Here is a 16,074-nt window from a genome sequence, read left to right on the forward strand (position 1 = left end):
ACCGGGATATATACTTCATATGCAAGCGGTGGTGAAATGTTGCTGCATAGAAATAGAAAGTTCATGCTTTATTTGATAGCTGAAATCCTTTTATTTGTCATTGAAATGACAATATGTCAAGATATGTGACAAGCTTATCAGTATATGTGTTATTAATTCCAAAACATACCGCATAGTCATCTATAATAGGCCCCGAAATTACGTATGTTAAACAATTCAAACGAGAAAACTAAAGTATTATTTATGTACATAATAATTAATGAAAAACAAATCTGATATACAGCAACACTGTCACACAACAGACACTGACTAAAGACTCCTGTCTTGGGATTGGCACATACATAATATAATGGGGATAAACTAGTTTGAAAGTAGCAACCCTCGCCTAACCTGGGACAGTGGTGTAACAGTACAGCACAAGTACAAACTTTATGAAATAGGTTTTTTTCTATATCCACAAACTAAACGGAAAAGGATTTTCTCGAAAATATATCACCTTTTTGCAACTTTACAGCAAGCTCACGAAAATGGTAGTCAATTTTCTATATAGAGTCATAATTGAATGAAAATACCCTCAAAAATAAATAATGTCAACTTGATGTTATCCCGTACTGCATGAAAGAAAATACAATTTAAAGCAGCGTTTGCCTCATTTTGTGATTTAAACCATTGTATTAGGTACTTATTGTTTTGAGTTTACCTAGGAGTTAAGTATATTTTATTTCGAGACAATTAGATAATGATATGCATTACCAAATATCAATATACAGGAGTTTATCATGTGATATTATTGTCGATTGCCCAATCTTGTTCTCTTTCGAATTTTTGATTGTACTTTTCCTGGTTTTTAATTTTTCATTTCCTTTTCAATCTTTATTAATATGTTTTGTAATGAGCTTCATAACGAAACTCAAATTCTTCGTGTAAATCGAATAAAGCATATAAAAATCATTGACAACCTTAAATCCGATTGTTAGTCATTATCTTGTCTCTTGTTTCGTTCTATCAAATAAACCTTAATCCTTAAGCATGATAAATATGAACTAACAAAATATTGGTTTTTTTTCGGGATAAAAGAAAAATAGGATAGTCATACATTATTAAAAACGAACATAAAAACAAATATTACAATATACAACACAGGGAACCAGAGAAAAAAAACCAAACAAATAAACAAACAAACAAACAAACAAACAAACATAAAACAAAATTTACAATGTAGAATATGAATGAATTTTGTGCATTCGAAAGACCAGTATTTTGATTTATATCCACAAGTGAAACCATTTTATGTAGCAGATGACATGCTTTCTTAGTATACTTCCGCAACGAATAAACGCTTTAGATTTTAAAATGTCCATTTAAGGAATGACTTTTATATTTTTTCTGTCTATGTATGTATGTATGTACTTCGAGATTCCGCCAGTATAGACGCACCCCTTGATTGACTGCAAGGGTACAGTGGATACATGTACACTCCCTAAGGATTAATGGAGATGTGTCCTTGACAATATTAACCCACCACCAGAACAATCCCCATCCCAACACCGCCCAAGGGAGCATGTAGGACACCGGGAAGTCTGTTATTATGGTGGAGGAAGCCGAAGTACTCAGAGAGAACCACCGGACTTCTCGGCGGGAACAGACAAACCGAAGAGATTTCAGAAGATTGATCTCCAGGTCAGCTGGGAACAACTTTGACCTACTGAGGCCCCGAAGTATCCAAGCTAGACTGCTGTCTGGATACCAGAGATGTGTGTGAGAGGGTGAAAATCACCCTTCTGATGTACTGACATTTTTAGCATCCCGAGTGAGGATCGAACTCAGGACCTTCAGCACTGTAGCCATCGGTCTTAACCACTAGACCACGAACTCACACAATCTATGAAGAAATAACATAAAAAATGTGGTCACACTGAATAACCGGCTTAGCGGGTTATTCTAAAGTGTGCACCACATTTTTATGTTATTTCGAATAGACAGAAACATATTACAGTTATTTCTTATATTAAACCGGGGTAAACCATGAAAAAAACTTTGATGACGACACGGTCACATGACTAAATCATGTCTATGAGCTGATAAACAAACCAACGTTAGCCAATCAGAAGACGCGTTACATCCAAAATTAAATTATTAACAATAAAATTATTCAATTCTACATTGGCGTTTGAAGAGGTTTACAGAACGAATTTGTTTTTTTCTTCCTTCTTAAAATCTTTTTAACAGTTTGAAACCCTTTATATTGCAGTCATTTTTTGTGCAGATTACAACGGATGGCGATATTTCAGTCAATATTCGACTAATTGGTGGGCTGCAAACGGCCATTGTCAGGGTATGAATGGAGAACTTTGGAAACCTACAGCATACATATGGGGCTGGGCGCCATCGTTTATAAACAGGTACATTTTATTTACACAATGAAAATAAAATCAACGTTGTCAAACAACAGAATGAGAGAAAACAACTATCATATTGACTTGGTGAAAGCAATTTCAGAACATAACTGACGAATTAAACCTTGTGTCTTGCTAACTAAACATCCTATTTGTGTTTCGTTTTTTCAGTGATTTTTTTTTAGTTTTATGGTCTCCTATTCTTTAGGTTGTTATATTAAAGTTGTTAAAAAAAATCATTATACATCAAGAAATGTGATGTGATTGCTAATGAAAAAACTATGTAAACATTTTTTCCAATCAAGTTAATATTACGGCTTGCTTTGGCGCGTGTGGATGCATTCAAGCTTTCCTAGTCGTAAAGCGCTTATCTAACGAATGAACAATAAACGTATTAAACATAAGATTCGAATGAACCATATGAATACTTTTTAAAGCGATCTTATTATTCACTGTTCTATTTTCTGTAAAGTATTGGTGGCGGCTCCATCTGGACTGGTGGAAATGATCAAGGATCAGAAGGTAGTTGGAGGTGGACTGACGGATCAATTGTTCACTGGGGAGAGACTAAATGGTGGCCAGGTAATTAAAAAAAAAACCGATTAAATACTAATAGATATTGCCAAATCATACGAATATGAAAAATTCTATTTTGCGGAAAAAACATTTATATACATGCACTTTGGATGTGTTTTTTGTCCTTTGGTTCAGTTGTGCTCTCATTGAAAGCGTTGATAATTTTTCTGTGATGTAGTATAGTTTAAGGTTATATATATCATAAGCTTTAGTAAAGTATCTACTGAACTCTACGGAAACATATGGGGTCAGCATGTGATGACATTAAATAATCAAATCCGTAACAAATTTACCAGTCGTGCGATGAATTAGCATAGCGATATGGGTTGGAGGAAAAGTTTCGAATTAACAAAGTTAAACATATGGTACCAGCAAGTCTTAGAAGATATCTGCACTAAATCGTTGTTTTGAATCATGCAAACACAAAGCTTTAACCAAAAAATATTGTTAATTTTTTCTTAAGTATATCGAAATAAATATGGAAATAAACAACGCCAAGTGAAAACTACCTTTATTACAAATCTCCCATTATTAACATATTTCTGAAGAAGATTATTGAACAAGTTTCTTTATATTTTTGTGATATTTTCAATAGTACACAAAACACAACATAGAAAACTGAGCAACTCGAGCATGTCAACTCTGTGCATTGCAGTTGTGAGTTTTAACCACGGTCGTGGCGTGGTGTGGTTGACCTTGGCGTGGTGTGGTTGACCTTTATCTGCCGAATGTCGGTAGTTTTCCTCGGCTTCTTCTACTGATAAAAGCTGGCCGACACGATATATGCTAATTGCGAAAGTAACTGAATTGGGCATTAAAAAAAAAAAAAAAAAAAAATACACAATCAAAACCAAAGTTTTTCTAAAAAATGTAATTGAACCCGAGGTAAAGGAAAATCTTTATTTTATGGGATTTTAGGTGAACCTAATGATCTAGACGGCGAAGACTGTGTTACAGCTAGTGTTGATGGCTGGAATGATGAGGGATGCTGGAGGGACTTTAACTTTGCATGCCAGTGGCGTTAGTATAAACATGTTGAAATCATTTATCTAAAATCCTTTTTAAAGAAAACAAAAAACTGTTACATCAAAAGCGATATATCAATTTGTTTATCTTAATTGATAACATGGATAATGAATTATACAGATTTTACTGATAACAACCTATTCGAATTGACACACACAAATAATTACATGCGACAATATATATAATGTTTTTTAAATTCCTAAAAGGAATATTTCAACTGAAGACTTGCATTATGTTAACTTTCAGCTATTTGTGGCGGGCGGACAGTCCTCAATAGAGCATGCATGGTAATAGTGACAAATGATACAATTTACTTCAGAGGAGGTTTTACACGAAACCATGGCGGAGGAACATGTGCATCACCAGAAAACTGTATCAATTGTCAGGATGGATTTTATGCCAATAAGGGCTTTTGCACAAGTAGGTCATTTGTCAAAAAGAAATTTAGCATATAAGTTTTGTCGTCCAACTTTATTCCAATGGTGTAATTTTTTAGTAAGTCTGCCGGTGAGTTTCAATATACATGGATAATATTATATAACAGAAAAAGAAATGTATCTAAGTTCAAGAACATAATTGAACGAACCTAAAAATTGTTAACAACAGTCATACAAGTGGGAGGTTAAGCCAGCACAAAAACATGGCTAAACTTCAATTTGCTTCTGAAAATGCCTGTACCTGACAGTGGTGAATTGCTTTCTTTTAACACGTCCTTGAGATGATGTGATTTGAAGGAGAACAAAAATATTCGCCTGGCTAAACTTGCTAGTATAACTATAGTAAAATATTTGATATCCAATAGGCTAAGGTTTATTGTTGTCATTTAGTACATTTACGGTCTTTTAGTCAAATATGACGCATCGACATCGGGATCGTAATTGTTAACATTAATTGATGTCGGTCATGAATAGTCGGAAGAAACAGACAGTTACCTAGAATTCTGCAAACACAGAACAGAACTACAGAAATAAAAGGTATATTGTAGCTGATATATTTCAAATGTTCTTTTTCTAATATCACAGTTATACAATAGAAAAATGCTATTATTGAAAGACTACCTTGTTTTATGTTACGTCATAAATATTTGACAAATATTGTTAAACGTATGCTTTACAAATCTACTGTATAGTCTTTTTCTTTTTTTGTGATTTTGAGAAATTTGAAAGATAAAGACTAGAATAAAAAAAAATAGAGAATTGAATGTTTGTTACCATATTAGTTTCTAGAAAAAAATGTGGCTTATAGTTGGCGAGGTTTGTAGCTCCGATGACATGTTCTGACAACAAAATGATTTTAACAAACCGTCAATAAATTACAAATAATAATTCATTTGAAACGTCTGATTACTGAACTTGAACTTAGGTAAAACAGCAAACGTTTTATTTTTAGGGAAAAAAACTAAATGTTCATACAAAATTCCAAAATATGTTAAATTTTCGATCAAAATAATTTTTTTTTATGAGGATCTAGAATTGTCATTTGTTTAATACTTGTATTCTAAATTGTGTTTGTTTAATACATTTTTTTTCTTTTAAAGCATGCGCAACCGCGAAGTAGTAGAAAGATTTTTAAAAAGTTTTCCCTCATAATTGTCAAATCAAATTTGATGAAAATCAATTTCAAACTGTCAGATAAGTGTTAAGTCTCCCACGAAAATTCTAGTTTCTAATTCAGAGTTTAAAAAAAAAAACAACCTTGAGACATTCGTCTTATTCATTGTAAAACTGCACACTTAGAAGTAATTCAGGAAAACACTCATCTCTGTCTCTTTAGATCGAGTAGAATGTGCTAAGCGGATAAGCTCAGGTAGTCTAGCACTGTGAAGATAACAAGAGTTAACATCTGCAATCAGGAAACATAAATACCACGTCTTTCACAGTGATGCTACTGGAGAAACAAACGACACTACATAAAAAGGTTTGGTTTATTAGTAAATATCTCTAATTAAATTTGAAAAAGTCAGAGAAACTTGCTCAAAGAAGTAGTCACTAACATGCACTGATGTCATCATGACCAAAACTGAACTGTAAATCATTTCAACACATAATATGTGACAACAGTAGTTTTATTGTCTCGTTTGACGGAGTCAAAAAGCGAGACATGGGTATGCTGTTTCCGGTGTGGTCGTCGTCGACGGCGTCAACAATGTATTAGTTGGTGGTTAGGTTTAGTTTATGGTTCACCATAAGTGGTAAGTCAAAGGTAATTAGTATGCAGTTGTATAAGTATTGGCACATGGAGATCATTCGGCCCCCCCTCACAGTTATGGTCTATTGACTTTGAAACTTTGCTTAGGTTTCATGTATTAGTTTGTGATTAGGCCAATTTATGAGGAACCACTAGTGGTAAGTTAATGATAATTGGTATGCAGTTGTATACTCATTGGCATATCTCATTTTCATGGAGATTATTTAGCCCGCCCCCTTTAGTCACGGTCAATTGACTTTGAAACTTTTGCCTAAGTTTTCATGTATTAGTTTGTGGTAAGATTGGTTTATGGGTAACCACTTGTGTTAGGTCAATGATATTTGGTATGGAGTTTTATAAACATTAGCACATCTCATTTCCATGGAGATTATTTTACCCTGATCCTCAGTTATGGTTTATTGACTTTGAAATTTTGCTTAGTTGACATGTATTAGTTTGTGTTTATGTTTGTTTAAAGGGAACGTCTTATGATAAGTCAATGGTATTTGGTATGCAATTGTATTAGCATTGGCACATCTCATGTCCATGAAGATTGTTTAGTCATGCTATTTTTATTTCAGCATTTGCATAATCCCGAGGGAATCCCATGAATATCAAACGGATTGAGACCGAGGGCTCGTACAAATCCAAATATAACTAGAATTGCCATTGCAAGCAATAGCGGATGTCACCCTGGTCCGCCAATTGCCACTAAGTGGCAGCCATTTCGAAACTTTTAACATTGAATTAACTTAATTCACTTTACAATACATCATTTTGCGAATTTTCCGAAAATTTAAAGCATTTTGAAAATTTGGATGTTTGTACTGTTTCTATGGCAACGGCCGCCATTTTGGAAATTCCAAAGATGGATTTCAAGTCTTCGCATGCCAAGTAACATTTCCACAAAGTTTTATTCATTTTGGAACACTTTCCGATTTTTCACATTATTTCTGTTTCCATGACAACGACAGCCATCTTGGAAATGCCAACCCCGATTGCACATCTGCACATGGGGGTTAACATTATGGTACACTTCCATCATCATTGGTCCATGCAATTCCGAGAAATAGTCTGGACAAAAAAGTGTGGAATAATAAAGAAAAAAAAAAGAATCGTACAATAACAATATGTCACCCGACCTCCGTCAGGGTGACATAATAAGAAATGCCATGTGAGGAAACGGACACATTTCTAATTTACCCATCAGACGACTTCTAGTTAGTTGTAAGATCTAATACACTTATTACATGTGACACAGACATATATCATATCGGTCAACCAATTTGCGATGCAGACCGTAAGCCTTGTACATTTTGTTAATTTCTCGATGAATATAAAATAATCCATCATATCGTAGATAAAGGCAACAGTAGTATATCGCTGTTCGAAATTAATAAATCGATTGAAAAAAAAAAACCCAACAAATCCGGGTAGATCTTTCATTTGTACAACGGGGGACCGTGAGGGCATTCTGATGTTTTGCTATCGCCTAGATTTCCATTACGTTATATTCGTTTTGGGGTTTTTAATCGATCTATACCCATGATAAATACGTAGACATCATCTAGTGCAAACTAACATTCCTTATCTCTTGTTATAAATTTATTTCTTCAATGAATACTCTTTATCTACATTTTACAGAAGATAAATCAATAATATTAAAACGTTTTGTTATATGTATATACATATAAGTGAAAAATCGTTAATATATATGCACACGCATGGGGAAGAATATCTCAAAAACGTTTACAATTTTGAGAAACGATAACTTTGCATGGATGATTAAACATTTTCTGCGGGAAAATACGAATGTCTACTCAAATTTATTCTATTAGAAAAAAAAACGAATTATTACTGAAAAGTGACGTGTCCACCATGCACTTGCACTGCACTATTATTAACATAGTAGAATAGAATGATGTACAAATGCATAAACAAATATATAAATGTAACTTATATACCAGTATTAATATGATATTTAACAATAAACCAGAGTATACTGATTTGTATCACTAAAATATAATAGTCATTACGATGAGGATGAATTTCTTGTCATTAGTTTGTCATCCACGCACAAACTTGTTCCAGAAAAAAATCATATCTGCACATTAACCTCACTTTCAGGTATAGAGATGTGATTTTTTTCTGAGACAAGAGTTTGTCGCACCATCCTCAACGACTTGCGGTCATCCGATGTTCAGTACTTCAGTACTTTTATTAAAAATGTTTATATGATGCCTTTTATTAATTAAAAAATAGTGTTTGACCAATGAAAATATGCTTATAAATGGAGCGTTTTCTATATTCCAATTAGACCATTATTTAAAAATGTTCAATAGAGGTTTTGTCCGTTTCAATATTTCAAGGCTTTTTTTGAACAATCCAACATTTTCTGATTTTCTTTCTTTCTTATTTTTTTCACAAAATGCTGAATTCTAGTTTTTACATCTATGATATACATAAAACACAATTACAATACCTATTTTCCATAAAAGTGAATTTTTCTATTTATCACAATATGATACTGTATGCTTGATATGCGCCATTACGTCTCCACAGTAAACATATTATTATTAAAAATTAATATTTTTTTTGGACCAAACAAAGATTATATAAACCAACTAATAAACATCCGTGTCTTAATTCATTTCTCAGTATTGAAATCAAATTCAGTGAAATTAGAGTGTGTTTATTATTAACATCAAAACATGCGTTACACGTACATGCACTATAGGTATGAAATCACACAATTATTAAATTTTATAACTTAGAGCAAACTATTTCCCACATATCTTTGACTTTTTCACCAAAAAATTGCAAATTTGTATGTCACATTACCGAAAAGTAACAAATATGCAAAATACACGGATTTTAAATAAATAATTGAACTATTGTCATTCCTTAAATGTTCCATCATGTAACGAAGAGGCTACTTTATATTTGTTTTATGAAATGAGATCGCTTTTTTTCCTAACATCTTGATAGCTTCAAAATGATGATATTAAATTACGATTGTTACGTTCAACCATCTCATGAGGCAGGTGGAATTTGATAAGCTCCCAATACTTTTCAACATCACTATTAGCTGAACTAAATTTTTTCTACCCAGGAATAGATCACCTTAGCTATATTTGGCAAAATTTAAAACTATTTTGGGTCATTAATGCTCTTCAAACTCGTGTTTTGTTTGTTTGGCCTTTTAAACATTTTTGATTCAAGCGTCGAATTGTATAAATTTGTTAAGACGAAACGAGCGCCTAGCTGTTTGTTTGTCTTTTTCATTTTTGGCCATGTCGTTGTCAGTTTGTTTTAGATTTATGATTTTGACTGTCCGTTTGGTATCTTTCGTCCCTCTTTCAAATTACTTGCAAATGACATTATGTATTATGGTAACAAGTAATTCATGTTTGTGATAACATGTTCGAGTTTTTAATTGTGTAGTAATTCTTTCCAGAAAATGCTTATGTAACATGTAGATTTGAAATATGCTTGAAATAAACTTCATTATTTTTTTTATCAGAATATATTAGATAGAAATATATTTAGCTTCTCTCGACTAACAAATCAAGGAGCAGTTACACTTATAAATGGATCATTTAATACAGTATACAATTTAAACTACTGAAACTAATGTGTCATAACGTATTTACATATGTATTTTAATTAGATATTAGACCCATACAAACATGGAAGTTGACAAACTAGTGAACTTCCTCGTTGAAAATTGATTTCTCAGTTCCGAAATATAATTCAGCGAAATTAACTAAGTTAGTCATTGTCAACAACCCCATAATTACTATTGGTATAATCATGCAAGAGTTAAATGCTTTTTAAAAACAGGATAATGAACTCTAATCAAATACCATATAACCATTAAGTAATCAAAATAAGACTGTGAGCATTGCAAAAACCAAACTAATAATAAAAAAATATGGAATCAAGTCAATGTATCACTTTGAAATTTTTAAACAAGCTTTATAAAGACATTTTATTTATGGATATAAAAACATATTTAACAGGAAAACGCAACTAGTTGGTAGTATATCATAACTATCCCTCCCCTCCCCTAGACATTTAAATAACTTGATTCACTGTATATTTAATATCGTACACAATTAAATAGAAATGAATATGATGATGATCAACAAAAGAGACTGAAATATTTAAATGACATATTATAAAAAATGATGAGTAGCTCAAATTTTTAAAGAGTCAAATCAGAGCACCCTATCCATCTAATTTGAGTTTTTTCCGTTCAAGTTGCCACATTAACGTATCTTAAGTACAATCATTTATTTATGAGAATATATTTTACGCTGAAAACATATTCTGAATTATGCTCTAACTTTAATTCGGCAAAATTGTACCCGCTGTGCTGTTGGTATACAAGCAGTGGAACCGATCAAGAATCAGATAAACACCGACAGATCAAAGGAGCCTTGATCGATCAGCTGGATTTTAGAAGCTATAACAGAAAACTGATTTTCGTCAGAATCAAACAAATAACATATGTTAGGACATGGTGGGATGAGAACCATTTATGGTCCAAACCATGCTTTTGAGGACATGGTGGGATGAGAACCATTTATGGTCCAAACCATGCTTTTGACATCCTATTGTTGAAAAGATTACCGTAAACTCCTTCTACATTTTGAACATTCTGACTTGGTTAAACCGTAAATGGTACTGCCATCAAAAAGACATCTAACATTTCCTTTTAATAAACAAGAATCAATTATAAGACAGCTATACATTCGAAATGATTCTCTTTTTTTTCTTTTTATTCAAATCTAATCTCATATCGCCAGCCATCAAAAGAGACTTTCCGTTTCTTCTCACCTTTAAAAGATTGGAATGGAATTCTGGGACTTAAATAAACAGGATTGATTTAAAAGACTAGATAAATCAAGTCTCAAAGAATCATGTTACAACACTAACTTTTGACATGAGTTTAGAAACTCCTGTTTGAGATTTGGGCAGGTGGTCGGGATAATTCTGACTGTGTTTGAGCTTTTGATTTTGCCATTTGATTAGGGATTTTCCGTTTTGACTTCTCCTTGGAGTGTATTATTGTGATTTTACTTTTTACACATTAAAACTTCTACCAGTAAGTCAGTACCACTTCTTCAAAAATATCAGTTTCCGAGGGAACCATTAATCAAGAAGCTATAGCCTTTGTAACTTTGGGCATAAGGTCGTGATGAAAACCTTCCCGTTTTGATTTTTTTATTTCTTGTTTTGATTTGAAAATTCTTTTTATTTATGTACTTCTTACAATTCTCTATGCCATTGTATTGGTAATTAAGCCTATAATACTCAATAAAGTACATGGTATAAGATGAATCTGTGAGTTCGTATTGATACAATCAAACGTTTATTATTAATCCGTGGACATATGATTGTTTCTTTAGTTGTAGGTGGGTCTTTCATTTACTGTAGAAACTCTTCATGTCTAGTCTTTTCGTCATTTTTCTCAACTTTGTGTTATTCGAATGAATCACGCAATTGTCCACAGATTTGTATAGTTTGTGTTCAAACTGTTTGCCATTGACGGAATGGCCAATAAATAAGGGCATCAGTAGTATACAGGTGTTCAAAACACATAAATCGATGAAGAGAAAAAATCCGGGTTGCAAATAAGCTCATCATTTCATATTTACGCCAGACGCGCGTTTCGTCTACAAAAGACTCATCAGTGATGCTCGAATGAAAAACATGTTAAAAATCCCAAATAAAGTACGAAGTTAAAGAGTATTGAGGACCAAAAATTCCTAAAAGTTTTGCCAAATACAGCTAAGGTAATCTATGCCTGAGGTAGAAAAGACTTAATATTTCAAAAATTCTAAATATTGTCAACAGTTAATTTACAACTATAAACATATCAATGATAATTTAAGTTAACACAGACGTGCTTACTACTGGTAACCAACCCTAGAGAAAAACATCAACTATAAAAAGAAAACAACAGGAACACCGAATTTAAAAAAAAAAGCAAACGCCAACACAAACAGAAACGAACTGTTCCGCTTGCACTCAAACGCTAATGTGAATTGTTTTAAATTGTGATATACTTGGGGGGTCTTACAGCCTAATATATGGTATTGGTATACTTGTAGAGCAGATAGATGACAATTGTCAATACAATAGGTAGACTATAAATCTTCCTGAACCTATAAAACTTAGGTAGAAACTGCCAAAGATCTAACATCTAAACTAAGTAATCAGTTATACTCCACTTAAATATTACGCATTATATTTACTGTTCAAACTGACAGTGTGAATTCCTCTTGTGTGGTGACTGTCATAAAACACCTTGGTGGTATTGCTTTTAATCTATATCCAAGCGTTTAACTTCCTCATTTATTTTAATTCACAATCAGCAAAACAGTCCTCGTTTCTGTGTGTAACATTGTCGTTTGGTTTTTTGTTGCATCTTAGTGTTTCTGTTGTTCGTTGTTTTCCTCTTATAGTTTATGTGTTTCCCTCGGTTTTAGTTTGTAACCTGGATTTGTTTTCCCTCAATTGATTTATGACATTCGGTATACTACTGTTGCCTTGAAATTCGTTTGTATAACCATTTCCTGAAGATTATTCGCTTATTTCTATTAACCAGATAAGTTGAAGAAAAATTTTGAAGCTTCCATTATGTTTAAACAAGACTACTTGTTGGATATATACACTTAAAGAATACATGGGTATTTTGCCGGAAGTGAGGAGGTTTTAATTAAATTAATTTGCATATAATTAACAATTTGAAACAAATAACTTATACATACTTATTTTTGTTTTGAGGCCAGCTAAAGCACGCTTACGGAGTGGGATTGTCTCGCTGTATTGAAGACCCTTTGATGGCCTTGTTGCTGTTTTACGCTCTATGATCGGGTTGTTGTCTCTTTGACAAATTTCCCATTTCCATTCTCAATTTTATCAACCTTCTATATTCAATCATATATGCAGCATTAATTTTAAAATTATGTCTGCTGGTTGTGATATGAACCGTTCTTTTAAAATAATACTAATTTCAGATTTGCCGATTCATTTCATTGATTACAATCAGCAAATTAAGATTATTAGTAAAACTATTATATATATAGTATTGTTGTTTATTCTAAATAAGAAACTGAAAATAAAATGACATTAAACGACTTCGTCTATGTTTTTTTTTTGTTGGATATACTGAAAACAATCTCTGATGTTAGAAATTACTGGATCGCATACCTCTATTTGTCAGTGATCTTTTTCCCTCCCAAGCTACAAAGAGGTAAAGGGAAATACAAACAAGTTTACAAGTTCAAAAAATATCTTTTGAACTTTAAATGAACTTTAGATAATATGTTTATACCAGACAGATATATTAAGTATAATAAAACATAATTGTTTCAGCATAGAATGAAAGAAATTTTTTTTTAAGTTATCTCAGCTTGAGGTAAAGCAAACTGAAATTAAATGTAATAATAGAGCAGGTTTCTGTAAATAACCAATTACATAGAAGAAAGATTTGAAATCGTAAGACCTTGATCGTAAAACGTCCTGATCACTGAACTTGTGTCATTAATCTAGATTAACGAAACTATCCACTTTGACATATATTACTTTATGTATGAGTTTAAATTAATGATTGACAATCCTTATCAACTGATTTTGTACTACCGTTTAAATTTATATTCATTAATTATGTTCAAAAATAGTTTACACGCTTCAATATATGTGTTTTAAATCTACAAACAAAAACAAAATAATTGAAAAATGTGAAATGTTTGCATTATTTGATGTTAAGAGTCATTTGGAATCGACAGACCATGATTGTCAGTTTTTCTTCCTTTAAATGTCTAAACTTTTCTCCGAATTGATTCGAATTAAACCAATAAAAAGGTTACTTGTTAAAGGTCACGATAGTTTAAAAGATTTACACTAAACATTATTTAGAGGTTTCTTAAACACGTAAGTCCAAATTTATTATATACATTTTTATTTTTGTTAAACTGATTTAGAAATGAAAGAAAAATATTCTGACAATAATTAACTCATCATAGTGACAAATATCATATAAACGTGTGCATCAATTTTTCATTTTGACAATCAACTATTGTCCTGGCCGTTTATAAATTTTTAAGTAAAGTTATAACCATGTTTGTTCATTAGTTGTTGCGACTTCGAAAAAAAACACTAATATTTGATTCGGTCATTTGATATGGAACTTTCCGTTTTGAGTTCAGCATTTTTGCTAATTAAAAAAAAAAAATATATATACTGGTTATTGGGTTCTTAACCTTAAAAGGAAACACATTTGATACGAAGCAGCCATTTTTAATTTGACCTGTGTGATAATGCTTGATATTATGAGAGAACAATTCTTTATCAAATGTGCGACGAATAAAAGTCGGCATACAAACAGCCTCATGAGCAAAAGTGGAAGGACGAAAAACAAGTATAATTTAAGGTACAATGAAAACTGAACGTAACAGACTCTACTAAGAGTGACTTTTTAAAATATTTCTGTTTGGAAGTTCTTTAGTCAAAGAAAAAAAAACATACAAATTTTGTATTTTTAAATTTTTTTCCGAGAAAAAAAACACAAAGTGCTATGGTAGCAATACACAGTCAAAAGTTTTTTTTACCATTGTTTTTTAATTTTAAAGTTTTTGTTCAGTAGACTTGTTATTTAGTTGATCGAAGAATACCGCAGCCCTCGAATAGGGTTTATATGAACATGAAGATGTTTTTTTGGCATATTGTCTGTTTGACAGACCGTATTTCCACATCCGTACTACCGTGCATATATTTCTATGACCTGTTAATGTCTATAGTATCAGGAAAGGTATCATTTAATGGATTGGAATTCTCTGTTTGTCCAAAGGGACTATTGTGACATTTTCAACCTCCTCTTTTGAAATATTTTGAAACAAATCAATGCAGATGTTGCCCTGGTTACACTTAAAATATTATAATTCACCATTATTACTATTAGTAATCAAATCTATGGAAGATGCTGTTTCCATATATATGCACATGCATTAAACAAAGATATAGCATTAATTATTAGGAAGCAAGGAAAAGAGATTATAAATTATGACTGTCAATTTAAAGTTTGTTTCCTAACTGTGTATTGCTATTAAATACCCGTTTCAAAAATGATAAAGCACATGCCAACGCGTAAAAATTTTTCTACGGTATGTTCATATCGCCAATGACACATACGACCACTACGTGTATACTGATTTTATCAATATATAACGAGCCAGACCATATGAGTACTTATTGAAATAAAATGATAAATTATAATTGCCAATGAGACAACACTCCACCAAATGACAAAGAAGGCAACAACTATAAGTCACAATACGATTTCAACAATAAGCAAAACCCATACCGGATGTTAAGCTCTAGAAGGCTCCGAAATGACAAATTTAAAACAATTTAATGACCTGATTTTAAATTAGAACAAACGAAGTACTAGTTATCATACAAATATGATAGACAGCAATTCAATAAACGACAACCGATTTTGACTTAGGAAAGGCACATACAGAGTATAGCGGGGTTAAACATGATAGAGGGCTAAAAATCCTTAAACACGTAACAGTGGTGCAGAAAAACATGTTACAAAAACACAGACTAGACGTGGCAGGGCATTTATACACCCCACAACATAAAAAGTACAGATATTAGAGTACTCGAAGTTACATGAAAATCTCTGCGAACATGTAATTGTAATCTTGCCTACGCTAGGGATAGTTAAAAGCGCCTTTGTTTAGGGGGCAGCTGAAGAACGCCTCCTAGGGCAGTATATTTTCGCTGTATTGAAGACCTATTAGGTGTTTTCTGCTCATTGGTCGCGTTGTTGTCTCATTGACACATTCCCCATTTCCATTCTAAATTTTACATA

General features: G+C 32.3%; 1 protein-coding gene across 1 annotated transcript in view; it reads left to right on the top strand.

Moving 5' to 3' along the window:
* Positions 1 to 16,074, top strand: part of LOC143065356 (uncharacterized) — a 158,966-nt gene that overhangs the window by 1,972 nt on the left and 140,920 nt on the right. Inside the window, exons 3-6 of the mRNA XM_076238887.1 lie at positions 2,252 to 2,402; positions 2,869 to 2,978; positions 3,891 to 3,992; positions 4,245 to 4,418. Of these exons, the coding sequence (XP_076095002.1) occupies positions 2,252 to 2,402; positions 2,869 to 2,978; positions 3,891 to 3,992; positions 4,245 to 4,418 (537 nt within the window). The remainder of the gene's footprint in view (positions 1 to 2,251; positions 2,403 to 2,868; positions 2,979 to 3,890; positions 3,993 to 4,244; positions 4,419 to 16,074) is intronic.

This window comes from Mytilus galloprovincialis, chromosome 2 (assembly GCF_965363235.1).
Source record: "Mytilus galloprovincialis chromosome 2, xbMytGall1.hap1.1, whole genome shotgun sequence".
Classification (NCBI taxonomy): Eukaryota; Metazoa; Mollusca; class Bivalvia; order Mytilida; family Mytilidae; genus Mytilus; species Mytilus galloprovincialis.